This window comes from Panthera pardus, unplaced genomic scaffold, assembly GCF_024362965.1.
Source record: "Panthera pardus isolate Hobbes unplaced genomic scaffold, ASM2436296v1 HiC_scaffold_16, whole genome shotgun sequence".
NCBI classification, from domain to species: domain Eukaryota; kingdom Metazoa; phylum Chordata; class Mammalia; order Carnivora; family Felidae; genus Panthera; species Panthera pardus.
The window spans coordinates 106653793-106668935 of NW_026526721.1; the positions used below are offsets into that span (position 1 = coordinate 106653793).

Here is a 15143-nt window from a genome sequence, read left to right on the forward strand (position 1 = left end):
AGAGACAAAGTATTCATATGATAACATTTCCAGTGTAATTTTCGTATTAGATGTTTTCATTGAATAAACAGTATCTTCTTAAATAAGGTCTTTTCGAAAGCAATATGGGCAATCATTGTAATTAACAGAAAGTGATGTGTTGTGTGTGTGTTATATGTCTGGTCATGAGCATGAGCATGATGGTATGCATGTTATAGATAAAGCTTCCAATGCCAACATTGTAAAACTTCTTTTTTTGTCAAATGGTTTGAACCATAACAGATGGAACTTGTGTTAAATCATTCTACAAAAGCATTGTAGACAACACCTTAGGATCTTCTAATATACCAAGAATGTACAGGGAGCTAGGACAATAGCTAGGATGTGCTCAACTTGCACAACCCAAACCAGATGACAAGTATGTCATATCTCTTTTTCCCTGTGCAAGGAAAGCAGCTCTACAGTACACAGTGTGGGAAAGTACTCAACATTTACAACTGTCTAAAATCCTATGGCCAGGTTTGCCAGGAAGACCTATCCATGAGATCATATTAATAGAATAGCAGTGTGGGACCAACATAAGAAACATGTGTGGAACCCTTTCTTATTCAAAGCTCAATCCTGAAATTAAGCAATTATCTTCATTCATTTCCACCATCTCTGATCTTTTCCCATTGGTCTCTAGCAGTCATTACTAGGCAAGTCTGGGCCAGTCCTCACTGATAGCTTCCCATAAAAGGCACAAAGGTGATCGTGGTTACTGCGCACAACTACTGAACAGATTACCTTTTTATCAAGTGGCTTTAGAATTTTTGTTTCACTGATGATACAATAAATAAGCCAAATTCCACAGACATTGATGCTGAGCATTCTTTTTCTGTAACTCTATTGATTTAAGCCAAGGATATGCGTATTATCTTATACTGCTATCCTATTCTTTAATTTCATAAAAAGATCATAACAATTTTCTATTCATTATTGGTTTTGCAGTTTAACAATTCTGTGTATTCTATGACCTATTACTGTCATCTGCCATGAGGCTGCTATCATTTCCTAGAAGTTCTTGAGCTACATGAAAGTCACCTGGGTATCTTGTTAAAAATGTAAGGTCCCTCACCCCACCCCAAAATTATGATTCAGTAGCTTTGGGTGGTACCTTGGGATGTGCATTTTAACAAGCCAGTGAATAATTCCAAGCCAGCGAATAATTCTGAAGGTGGCCTTCAGAATACAGTCTGGAAAATATTGTTCTACAGGCTTATAAAATAATAGTTCTGAGGCTTCTTTAGATCAATATTTCAGTGACTGGTAGAGAAGCCTAGAGAGCATACTATGTTCTGATGGGTATAAAATTATTAAGGAAGGAAGCCATTCAGTTACATGTGAAAATGTCATCAAAGAGCTGCTGTCAAATTGAGTTTTTTTGTCCTATTCTGGACTTCATAGCATCTTGTAGGATGTTTCAAAATCTATGCTGGATTATGCCTCCTCATTCATTCACTACTGATAAGTAAATATGGCACTCTAAAACACTGGCAGGATATTCACTAGAAACATACCATTTGTTACAATCCTTAGTGATTTCAAAAACCACAGATGCTCAGTTTACTAAATGTGGCTCCTATGCCCTCCTCATTTTAGTGCTTCTACCCCTCTTTAAGCATTTCCTCTATAATTATAGTTGGCTTTATCAGAACTGACACACACACACACACACACACACACACACACACACACACACGCAAATTAGTAAAACCACAGAAGGGAATTCAAGTAAATCTGAGACTCTCCGTGCATACAAAGAAATACCCCACAGACTGTATAGGAGTTGTAATTCCCAGAAGCAGTAATTTCAAGGGCAAGTTTTTAAAAAGATACTTTTTCTTAGTTCTTATTTAAAAGCTAAGTATTTGAGATGTATATATATTTTTTTCTTCCAGAAGTTGCCTTCTTTTAAAGGTATTTAACAATCAGGAAAGAATGATTGAGAATTCAAATATCACAAATTAAATTCATGGCAATCTCAGTTATGGGTTATTCCTGCACATCCAATGTTTTCAAGCAAAAGTTACATAAGCCAAAAAGCATACAGTATAATGGATTTCTGAGTCTGAATGGCAGTCACTTTGCAATGTGAATAGTAGTTATATGGGGGTTACCAACTACTGTCCTAAGAACAAGCAGGAAGTCTGGAAGAAAAGGGAGCAACCACAGATGATGTAGAAAACACTCCCAATGCAGCCCAATCCCTACTGGATTGGTTTCAAAATGGCAGTCTTGGTGAATAAATGAACTAGTTATACAAAAACAGAAGAGTTTACCTCCCTTTTGGGACTCTTTGAATTGCCTGTCACATCTTAAGTTCAAAGCCTAAAGTCCTTGAACCTTAAAAGTGTTCCCTGTCTCACTCTGAATTCTCTTGTTATTCCTAATGCCTTCATGTGGATTTTACTTCATTCTTGATTTGAGGGAGGGAGGCAGATTTTATCCTGGAACCATTAGGATATGGTATTTATAAAAAACCATCTGTTCATCATCACAATAAAAGGATGGTGATGATCATTTTATATTGATGATGATATCGTGATCATGATGATAGTAGCTACTATTTATTCATCCCTTACCATGTACCAGACATTCGGTTAAGGTTAGCCTTAAAGACACTTTTGTGTGCCTTTATTTATGATGGATGAAATCCACTTGGGAATGGATGGTGAACAGCAAAATACAAGCTGAATTTCAGACCCTCCTCACCACCTTGGCTGAGTGCTCTTGTGCAGTGAACAACCTGCACAGCCATTTGTGGTGGCCCTGTGGCTAAGCATTACAACTCTAGAGGATGAAGCTGAAGTTCAGTGAAGTAGCTTGCACAAGATCAGTCAGTTGTTAAGTAGCAGATTCTGAACTTCGGCTGAGGTCTGGCTCCAAAATCACTGTCCTTACCCCATAAACTATAGGCCTATATCAGAGAAACTTTTTGGTATAGCTCTGTATGATCTATTATAGTGGTGAGTAAACATGACATTCAACACGCTATGTTTAAATAAATTATAAATTGCTAACGACATATTCAGAATTGCAACAAACCTTAAAACAAGATGGAGACCTTGAAACACTGACCTCTAGTGCACTTGAGATAAAAGGGATTGTATGACTACAGAAATTATTATTTTTCATTATGTTCTATCACAAAGCATCAGATTCCATTTTGCACAATGTCCAAAGATCTTTAGGCTTAATCTTTCCCTGACTCTCACACCTCATCTCCTGCCCTCAAAGTCCCACCAGGCTTCCATCACATAGAATGAATTAGTTTCTAGTATGCATTGCATGACTCCTATCTAAGCCTTGCCCTTTTGCAAATAGCTTTGGCTTTTTGTTTTTTTCAGGATATCTTTTCTTCCTTTACCTTCCTTATTGTTATTTGTTCTTCAGAGTTCAGCTCAGACACATTTATTCCAGATGAAGCTTTCCTGCTTCCTCTGCCCCAGTTAGGAGGTATCCCTCCAGTGTGTTCCAGTCTCCACTACCTCTGACTTTCAGTTACAGTTGACCACTAGGGACAAAGGCAGATGATCACAGGGAGGAAGCAGAGTGAGGTAGGGTTATTTGTTCCCACATTCCCCTCTGCTTGGTTGCTGCAGGCTGACTGTCCTGTGCCCAAGGCCACAGCTCATGACAAACAGTGTTCTCCATATAAGTTTCCCTCCAAGTCCTAACTGTTCTCTCCCCTTTCCTCTTCATGCAGAGGGTGTTATGCCTCCCCATGGTTCCTGGCCCCAGAGTACTATGGTGCTTTTCCTACACCTTGCCCACATCTGTGTAAATAGCCCCTTTATTAAGTCCTTCAATTACCCAGCTTGAGGTGTCCTCTATTTCCTGCTGAGACTCTTCTTGACATATAACTGATCCCATCTGGGGCCCAGGAGGCCTCATGCCTATGCTGGCTGGACCCACACAGGCTCTAGGCCCCTGCTTAGTTCTTAAGAAAAGCAAAGTCCTTTCTAACAAATATTCAAAAGGACCTTCAATTAAAGTCCAATATGACCTCACCATGACAGTTTGATACCCAATCTCTTTCCTGGATCTTACACCTAGAAAATCTTGAATTGCCTTCACACCCTCAGCCTTCCACATATGGCTTTCTTCCAAAGCAACAGTTTTATGAATTTGCTCATGTGTTCATGGATCTTTCCAGATTTTTAGGTTCTTTTCTTTTCATGTGCTTTCCCTTACACACCCTTCTTGTATCTCAGTCCTTTTCTGCCCTCTTCCTAGAATACCCTCTCTCCTTTCCTTAGCCAAGACCCAGCTGCCTGGTCACCTCCTCCCAGCCACAAGTAGAATTTCCTGACTTTGCGTATTGTAGTGCTTGATTTTTACCTCTCCAGTGGCACTGTATAATTTGTAAAATGCTTTACCTCCACCTACAAGATGATAAATTCAAGCTCTCTCTGAGCTGAGCTTTGTAACTCCATCAGATCCAAACACAGTACTTTACAACTTATCTGTGAACAAAAGTATGTATGCGATGGCTGGATAGCTGATAGATAAACAGAGAGGTATTCTTTATTGCATTACCCTTTCTGCTGTAGGGCTTCTCAGCTTTAAGGTATCTGTCTGGCATTACTTCACTCTTAATCATCCACTTCATGCTGAGTAAGATTAGCATCTTCAAAATTCATTTTTTATCAACATAAATATCTTCAACTCTTGGTGCACAAAAGAAGTATAGTTAATGTATAAACGTTTATATTGACCCTCAGAAAGACTTTTAAGTTGATAAACACAATAACAGTTTGGGTTCCAGTTGCACAAGAGAAATCAGTTTAATATCCCATAGCTATTCAGCCACTGACATTTAAAAAAAAGAACAAATCCGGGGTGCCTGGGTGGCTCAGTTTGTTAGGCAACTGACTTTGGCTCGGTTCATGATCTCACAGTTTGGGAGTTCACGCCCCGTGTCGGGCTCTGTGCTGACAGCTCAGAGGCTGGAACCTACTTCAGATTCTGTCTCCCCCTCTCTCTACCCGTCCCTTGCTCATGCTCTGTGTCTCTCTGTCTCTCAATAATAAATAAACGTTAAAAAATTTAAAAAAAAAAAAAGAAAAAATCCAGGTTGGTAGATAATGTCTTAGCCACATTGTGGTGCTTTAAATGAAATAATGCATTAATTGGCAAGAAAGAAGATGATCCTGTGTGTGTTCCATGCAAACAAGAGAGTTTCGAATACATGATCGTTCTCTCATAGTCATATTCCACATGTTATTTTTCAAATCGAATATAAACACCCTTTGAAAGAGTTAATTCCCTGATTTGATCACAAAGAGTCAGTGTTATCATGAGAATTATTGCTTACAAGGACATGATATGGGCAATAGACCTAGTAAAATGACATACGACCTCTGGTGCATATGCCAGACATACTTGCAAAAAAAAAAAATTAAGACGTGGGATAGTAGCAAAAAATTTTAAGTCTTTTCTTTTCTTTTTTTTTTTTTTTTTGCCTTTTGAAACTATTATTAAGTTAATACTACAGCTACAAATAGCCTGGATTTTATGAAATTATCTGAAGCTGACTTTGATGCATAAATTTGGGCCCTAACATGAAGCTTGTTTAAAGTTCTGCTAACATTTCCTTCCTACAACCCTTTCCATGGACTTTTTCCCTGAGGTAGTTTTGGCTGGGCTACAATGAAAAGTCTCTGCTTAGTAGCACTTCTTGATAGTCCTCTATCCTTTTGTGCCCAAGTAAGCCTTTCATTTTGTCTTGAGTCTTTCATGATCATTATTGTTATATGGTCATTATGCAGGTCTGTGGGTATGATATGTTACCCACTCCATGTCTCAAACAATTCCTTCAGCTGTTTGCCAAGTGCTTCTTGCAAACTTTTGTCACACACTCTTCAAGTGCAACATTTGGATCTGCTGATATGCCCCGATTCGAAAGACCCCCCGAAAACAAACCACCAGAGTCCAGAGTCAAAGCCAAGCGGCAAGGGTCATTTATTGCAGGTTCGAACCCGGTCCTCCGCGCACTCGTTGCCGGTGATGCTAAGAGACCCCGAGTAAGGATCTTACAGCTTCTTTTATAGACAGGCACAAACAAGTTAGGGATTTTTTTTAGAGGTTACAGAGCTGTTGTTGGTTAACATTTAAATCTGAACGCTCAGCAGAACTCGATTGGTTCCCGCCTTTATTTCAAACCATTCAGCAGAACTTGATTGGTTCCTGCCTTTATGTCAGACTACAACCGGCGCGCCCTGGCTGGTTTCAGGAACGGCGGGGGGAGGGGAAAGATCTTTTCTTTGCAGTTATGAGTACACCTGGTAATTTTTCTCTTAGCCTCTCACTGCCTTGAAGAGAAATACTTGAAGTTAATCCCCTAGGTCAGATCCAGAAGGATTCATGTGCTTGAATATTACCTAAATCAACCATGATTTCAAATCAGGTCAAATATCATGAATATTTCAAATGCTTCTTTGAGTAAACATGGAAGATGGAGACTAGAAAAATGTACTCTTATGAAGCTGTTACATTAAGTCATCTTGCCATTAAAACCATTGTAAGAAAGAAATGTGATTACAAACTATGAGGTAAAGTCTTCAATAAAAGCAGGAGATGGAGGAGAAAGTAGTGCTACTTACCTCGTGTCCTCACATAAGTTTCTTAATTTTGAATTGTGATCTCAACCTTTTTTTAAAGTAGGTGGGATTGAGCTGATCAGAAAACTGCATTTGAAAGGACTCCAATCTAACTCTTCTGAATTCTTATGCAAAAATCCTTGAACATTATAATTAGGTTAGCAATTTTTCTCTACTGTGAAAGCATAGGAAATGGATGTTTTAGTTTAGGAAAGATTTTAATGTAAATTCTGGCCTGGGTTTTTCATTGTTTGTTAGAGTTTGTTTTCTTCTTCTTGGATCTTCCCTTGGACCTTCTGTTCCTTCTGTCAGACAGGCTGCTGCCCCCTTCATGACTCAGCAGCACGCTGTGAGTAAACACTGAATCTTTGGTCCAGGCCCACACTGGGAGGCTCTTCTGACTCTCTAGGACATACAGAACAGTGAAGACAGAGCATTTGCAGTAACTGCAGAGTGTGGAGGTTGCACAAAGGAAGCAAACACTGTTTATGGAAAATTTAAATATGCAAAGAGCATTATTGTCTTTAAGAATACTCTAAATCAGATGATCTCTAGCAAAGCAAAACAGAACACTGATATCATTTTCTTGTATCTATTGTCAATACTGCTTGAGTTCCTGCTTTCCCTATGCTCCGCTGTGCACATTACTAGCCACCATGAAGTTGCTCTAGAGATGGGAGAGATTTCTCAACACTGACGTCTCAGAATAAAGGTCCCTTTGAATGTCCAAGCTCTTTCTTAACATATGTGCATGTGCACCAATCCTGCTTCATTTTCATCATAGCCCTGTCACTATCTAACAATATATTTGATAATGTTTTCAGTTTTTAATTTGGGGTTGACAATGGAACATCCAATTGAAGAGTCATCAGACAGGAAGGAAACATGGCCAAACTAGCCTTAGTAGAATTTGGTTTATGGAAACTATGTATTTCATATATTTCATCATTCTTATCCCGAAAATGCTGTCAAGGTGGACAAATCCTCCTTATCTAAGGTAGTTATTTGACTTTTACTAGAAAACAGAAATGGTAGGATAGGAAGGCTAGGTTTTATTTGCATGGTCAAACAGGCACTGTCTAAATTTCCAAATGAAGGAACACATTTCATTACTTTCAAAGTGCTATGAAAATTGAACATAATATATATAAGTAAGTATTGTCATAGTCCCCAGAAATCAGAATTCATATGAATTTGGAGAGTGAATCTTATGTAGTTGGCAAAAGAAATGGAATTCTTTAGTTGAACATTATAACTTCTGATATTGTAACAAATCTAACTCTATGATGATGTGCAATCATATGCATTCTACCTCACTATAAAATAAACCTTTCCGTTCAACAAATATTAGTAAATTCCCTATATCTGCCAGGCACTGTATTAGATGCCTGGTGATACATGAGCGAACAAAGCAAAGATCTTACCCTCACAGAGCTTTCAGTTTAATGGGAAAGACAGACATGAATCAGATAAACACCATAACTATCTACCAGTAATGCTTGATGTGAAAGAAACATGCCAGATGCTACAGAACATATGGCAGATGAATGCACTCTGGTCTAAGTTTGGGGAAGGTCTCCCAAAAGAAGTAACAGTTGAGCTGATGCGTGAAATAATTAGTTGTTCAATGGGTACATGCAGAGTGGAAAAAGGAGTGTGTGTGTGCCAGAGAGTGGAAATACCATGTTCAAAAGTGTTGGGCTTGCCTTTGCAATGTTATGTCTTCACCTAACATCTTTGAGGGCACTGCTTTGACTTTTGCTGTTAAATAACTAAATATACTTGGTTTATAAAGTTGCATTTCTAAGCAGTTCATGTGAACAGAATATCATGAAACAAAAGAGTTAAGCACAGCGGGCTGGATGTCTGGATATCTGGATCCCCCCTAACCACTGCTAACCAGATGCTCTTTTAGTGAACTATATTCCTTTTGAAAATCTCAGTGAGGTCTTTCAACACTTTCTCATTATCATATCTAAATTGTGCATTCCTTTAGGGACAAAGGGGGAAAGGTTAACCAAATTCATAATTTATTAGCACACTCTCCAAATATGCTTACTGGGTTCAGGTTCATTGTACAATTCTGACTTTTGATCACTTGCCAAATAAATAATGGAAAATAAAAGGCTTGATCATTTTCTTACCTTCAACAGTTGTAAACCAAGATGGCCAGCCTCTCATGGAAGGAAAACTTAAAGAGAAGCAAGTCAGATGGAAGTTCATCAAAAGGTGGAAAACTCGTTATTTTACGCTGGCCGGAAATCAACTTCTGTTTCAAAAAGGAAAGTCTGTAAGTTTCCCTCTTGTCTTTTACACTTGCATTTTTAAGGTCCTGTTCTCCACCAAGCAGCTAGGCATTTTGTCTTGAGTTAAAACACCAATAATTTTTCCTTTTCCATTTATAATTTTACAGCATCATTTTACTGCATATGCCCCTTGGACTGTCTATTCTGTTCAGCCCTACATTAGTTGGTTCACTGTCTCTCTTCAATTTATTATGGTAGATCTTTTTTGTTGACTTAAGTTTTAGAAAGATGAACTGCAGAAGAACTACACAGCGAGCTTGACTTGAACAGTGTGCCTTTTGTTTCCTCATAGATCAGCTACATAAATTAATGTCTTATGATATGGACCTTGATTTCATTTATACTAAAGGTTATATTTGGAGGCAGGGACCCAAGGAAGGGGGACAGTAGGCTGGGATAAAGAAACAAAGGCTGAGTTATTTAAGTCCTTTTCGTAGTCAGCTAAGTTCACATTTTAGGTATTTAGTATTCAGTTAATGAATAGAATATGATTCTAAAAGAATTAATAAATATTCATGTAATATAACTTTCAATCTGAAACTAGGAGGCTCAGTAAATATCTGTATTCTGAATTTCTAGTGGGAAACTTCTGAAGCAGCATTCTATTCTAATAGACAATGCAAAGTTATCCCCTTCTTTTCAAATCAGTTTTATTTATCGTTAAATTCTACTTATTCAGGATCAGGAAGAAAGAAAGCTTGACCTACTTCTTGGATATTTTGAATATAGTAATAATAGCTTATCACATGCCATGCTGGATTGCCTTCAAGAATCCTCAGAACAGTCCTTTGATGTCAGCACTATTGTTACTGCCATGTTATGGATGCTGCGTCTGGGGTGACTTGTCCTCCCTCCTTCCCTCCCTGCTGGAGGGTGGAAGCATGTTCCTTTGGGCTGGGCCATCCCAGCGGCTTCCACAACTGAGAACCCTTACTTGCCTGTGTCTTTCCTGGGAGGGGCAGGCACCAGGTTAGTTTCAATGCCAAGATAGCCTTGTGGAATCTGACTTGAGCAGGCAGTGGAGGCACTTTCAGTCTTATCTAGCTACCAGGCAAGCCAGGAAGGGCAAGATGATGGCCTTTGGATTCTTGTCCAGTCCCACTTTTACAGGTATTATTTGAGCCCCAGAATCAGAGTGATGGAGAAAACATGTTCATATGCCCACATGGCCATCTACTCCTGTGCAAAGATGCGCCGAGAACACACATACAACACCCTGCTCACTCCTCTGTACCCATTGTGCTCCACTCATGGCCTTTGGGACCCAGGATCTGTCAATTATTACCAGGAGTTGTCTTTGGTCCTGGTCAAAGACATCTGGGAAATACAAAGGAGCTAAAGGCTCTGACAAGTCTTGCAGGAAAGGGCCCACTTAATTTTGTTTAGTGTATCTCAAACTTGTTCTACCATATGGTTCCTTAACATCATGTAACATCAGACCCTGCCTCACTCCCTTCCCCTTGTGAGAGAGACAGAGATAGAAAGAGACAGAGAGACAGAGACTCTGACTGGCTTGACCAAGGATAGAGCCAGTAAGGCAGAAAGGGATAAAACTGGAGTCAGACACAGGCCGTGTGACATCAAAGCATGTTGTTAAATGAAGGCACCGTCCTGCTTCCCATGAACACTTAAAATACAGAGCCAGTGGCAAACCAAACTGTTTCTGAATTAATTAATGAAAGATTTTAAATTATTTAAAATTATGAGTCAATGAGAACATAGGCACTGTGTCTTTAGAATGCTCATTATAAAATTTATTTGAACTTTTTACTCAATAGCTATATAGTATCGTATATCTGAATTACAACAAATTTTGATCAAATGCTTTTTTAATCAATAAAACTTGAAGTTAACTTTCTGAATGAAAAAAAAATTGGTGATACCTATGCTAAGCTCGTGCTGCTTTCTTCATCTGTGTGTATTGTAAAATGTACAGATGGACCTTTCTGTGGCTGAAGATCTTTTTGAAAGGGAAGTAAATGATGTGCTCAACTTAGACAGTTATTTATTGGCGGTTTAAAGAAATTTTTTGTTAGCACTGCTCCATATTGAAGTACTTGAAAGTGTTTAAAATGACCACCTGAATTTCCTGTTTTTATTAAAGTAATCAGAATTAGAAGTTAAGATGCAGTGATCTCTTAGATCCCTTGAGATGGAGCAGAGTTAGTGCATAAGAACGTCTTTCCTGAACTCAAATAACCACCTTTAGACTTCTTGATTCAGAGCTTTTTAATAAAGCTTAGCGAATAAGCTATCTTATAGTTGGCTAACTTGTTTGACATCTTTAGAGGGAAATAATGGCTTGACATTTTAGAAATCTGACAGAACGTGTGGCTCAAATATTGGGAAGTGATATAATGTACTCTAAAGACCACAGCAACTTCCCTCTCATCCCCAGGGACACAGGAACCTAGCAGTGGTCACCAATCCAGCCGAAGCTTCTGCCCCATCAAAAAGGACCTTTCTTGTAAATGAGAAAAATGTGCATTTTTAATAAGAATTGAAAGACTATGGTGTTATTTTTTTACTTTTGCATTCTTAAGGTTTTGATCTCTACCAACCAGCCAGGCAAGGTGCCCTTTGACTTCCCGCCCATGTCTCTTGGGTAATTTTCACTGTCCCTCTTTAGAGAACTGTGGTAACTTTTTGTTATCTTGATCAATTCCTCCATGTATCAATTTCTATACTACAGACTAATTCAAAGAAATATAATCTTATTGCTGTCAGATATTTACTAGAAACCAAAGTAAACTAACAAAGTATTAGGTAATACACGTATCTTCAAACTTTATTCTGTCTATTCCCTAAAAGGATTTTGAAAAATCTGTGTAATACCTTGTAGCATTTTTTTTAGTCAATCATAAGTTTAAAAAGTCACACAAACTGTAATTTCTGTTGAATTATAAATATTATCATTTTCTTTTTTAGGCTTATTTACTTATTTTGAGACAGAGAGTGAGAGTGGGGGAGGGACAGAGAGAGAGGGAGAGAGAGAGAATCCCACTGACAGTGCAGAGCCTGATCCAGGTCTTGAACTCATGAACCATGAGATCATGACCTGAGCCATCATGAGTTGGACACTTAACCGACTGAGCCACCAAGGCACCCCTAAACATTATGATTTTAAGATAAAAAGATCACACCTCTCCTTTCAATATGACCACTGGGCTAAGATACCATAGCAGTTTGACACCTAACACCGTCCATTAAAAAAATACATGAATTAGTTCATCTTTAATCAAAATGGTTACATGATATCATTTTTCTTTGAAATAATATTTTTTCTACTCCCACAGCATTTATCCTGATCACCCAATCATTTTTCACTACCATAAAACTACACATATAAATTGAAATTTAATTATTTTAATTTTTTATTACTACCAGTCACTTAGTGCTAAGATTTTTAAAATATTTTTTAAATTATATCACTTATGCAAAGTCAAAAGTGTAATACAAAATGTAATAAATAGTTACTAAACATTAAAGAGTGAAATGCTACTGGAAATGCATCTCTTAATGAAATAGCTGGAGAGTGATTATGTTGCTTTGGTTGAAGGACACTTCCCTGAGATCAATATTTTGAGTTGCTTTTCTTATTTGTTTGATTCTTCTGAGATTTTCCAAGTTGGACAATACACCATGGTAAGTTTGGGATGAGTGAGAAGGGTGCCTTTCCATTGAAGAATGAAAAAAGGGTGACTGCCTAGGGGAGGTGGCAAAGGAGAATTGGCAAGATCCTCAAGAAGAGACACATGGTCTAGGAGACAGATGTGTTCAGGGATGTTGAAGAAATTGTTGTAAAGAAGTATTTGATCTCTTGAAACCATTCATACTAGCCTGTTGTGATGACCCTCGTGTTGCAGTGATCTTTAAGCCCCTGCTTTGATTCAAGAAAAATGTAAATCATTAAGTATTCTTTCAGTTAATGTTCATAGACAAATCATGCTTCCAGAGCTCCAGTGTGTTTCAAAAACAGTTTGATCTACATAAACATTAGAACTCTGTTTCTTCAATTAATACCGCTTTCTCAGAGATAACACGCAGGAAAATTCAATTTCATGCTTCCCCAAGTATCTCAAATGCTGACTTAATAGTACTCTATTGTACTGTTGCATTTTGCCCTATTGATACAGTGTTGGTATCAATAAAAATGACATAAAAATCTAAGAAATATGAATTAAACATTTCCCAAAACTCACCGTATAATAATTTCTTCCAAATTGGCCATCTTGTCCCAACTTAATATACTGTAACACAGGGTCAATTGCTCACTCCTTCCATTGGTCTAATGACTCTGTGAGGCCATAGCATTTAAAGTAACAAAGCATATAACAACTATATGCAGTGAAAGGCTTCTAATCCTCTTGGAAAATTCTCCAGTTGCCAAAGATCTTTTCATACTGTGGGAACCAGCTCATGTTCTTTCCTTCCCATATGCATTTCAGAAAGATGATCCTGATGACTCCCCAATAGAACTCAGCAAAGTACAGAGTGTGAAAGTTGTGGCCAGGAAACGCAGGGACCGCTCCCTCCCTCGGGCTTTTGAAATCTTCACAGACAATAAAACCTATGTTTTCAAGGCCAAGGATGAGAAGAATGCAGAAGAGTGGCTCCAGTGCATCAATGTGGCTGTCGCCCAAGCAAAAGAAAGGGAAAGTAGAGAAGTAACCACATATCTGTAGGGATTTGCAAGCCGACCTCACACTGATTGTATACAATGGGCATTGCGTTATCACTGCCAATGTCAAGAAAAAAGAGATAAATTAGCCAAGTCACATTGTGTTTTTACTGAATGGAACAGTTTTCCCTAAAAAGCAGAACCCAAAAGTGGCAGGATTTTTATACATTTCGTATTCTAATGGCACCTGCATTAACTCCAGAACATCTGTATGATGCATTCAGAAAAAGGAGCTACAGATGATACAGGGAAGAAAGGGGAGAGTCAGGGATCTAGGAACCCCTGTAGATATGCCATTGTAAGTTGTAAGAATACAACTTCACAAGGTACCTGAAATACTTATCCCAAGGAAAGATCAAGCACCTCTGATGAAAACTACAGTCTGTCAAAGTATTAGAAGAAAAGTACAGCCCTATGAGGAAAAGTCAAACATATAACTTAATATAGACATACAATTATGTTTATTCTTTCCTAATGCAAATGAGGTTAACACATGGTAAAATTGTTCTCAAGTGAAGACAGTTATGTAATTAAATGTCTGTCTTTCTGAACAACTTATCTGATTGTTCTGTTTAGGTTCACATAACATGATCTAAAGTTTAGGTACTTAGATATATCTATTGCCCAAGGCAGTAAGTGTAAGCTACAACAAGCACAGAAAACCATTTTCACCATCTTCAAAGTATGTGCCATTTCCATCGAGTTTTGAGATGTTACAGTTCTATACTTTTCTTCTTTATATTCAGACTTTTAATATCTCCAAATTACATTTTATGGTTTTTTCCATCACTCATATTAAAAAAAAAATTAAGTTGTGGCGGGCAGAATTATAGGATGATTCCCAATGGTCTATACCCTGACCCTTCCCCTTGACTTATAACTTGCTTCTAACTAATAGAATATGGCAAAAAGAATAGGATAGTCTCTCCCATGACTATGGTACATTACATGGCAAAGGTGAAGAAGTTTCTTAATCAACTGACTTTGAGTTAGTCAAAAGGATATGCACAAAAGTGTGCATGATCTAATCACATGAGCCCTTTAAAAAAGAGTGAACAAGTCAGAGACTCTCTCTTCCACTGGCTTTGAATAAGCAAACTGCAATGAATTCTACGACTTTAAGGGAATGGATTTTGCCAACAGCCAATGAGCTTGGAAGAAGATCCCAGCCCCAGCCAACACCTTGACTGCAGCTTTGCAAAACCCTGAGCAGAGGACCCGGGTAAGCCATGCTTCGACATTTGACCCAGGAGAACTTTGAGATAATAAATATAAGCTGTTTTAAGTGACCAAGTGTGTGGAAATTTGTTCCATAACTATAGATAATTAATACAAAAGCTAACTTGGAATGCATATAAGAGGACTACAGAAACCTAGAAAAAATGTAAGTAGTCAATTCCCTTAATTCTACCTTGACTCTACTGATAACTCATGAGGACAGGAACTACATAAGAGGCCAAGTTTGAAAAAGGAAACAATTGAATTTTAACATGTAAAGTTTGAGGGTATTGGGAGTCACAGAAGTTATTACAA

General features: G+C 38.1%; 1 protein-coding gene across 1 annotated transcript in view; it reads left to right on the forward strand.

Annotated features, from left to right (window-relative positions):
- VEPH1 (ventricular zone expressed PH domain containing 1) overlaps positions 1-14899 on the forward strand; it is a 245087-nt gene extending 230188 nt beyond the window's left edge. The window contains 2 exon segments of the mRNA XM_019440365.2: positions 8777-8913; positions 13378-14899. Of these exon segments, the coding sequence (XP_019295910.1) occupies positions 8777-8913; positions 13378-13614 (374 nt within the window). The 3' untranslated portion in view covers positions 13615-14899.
- Positions 14900-15143: the final 244 nt, after the last annotated feature.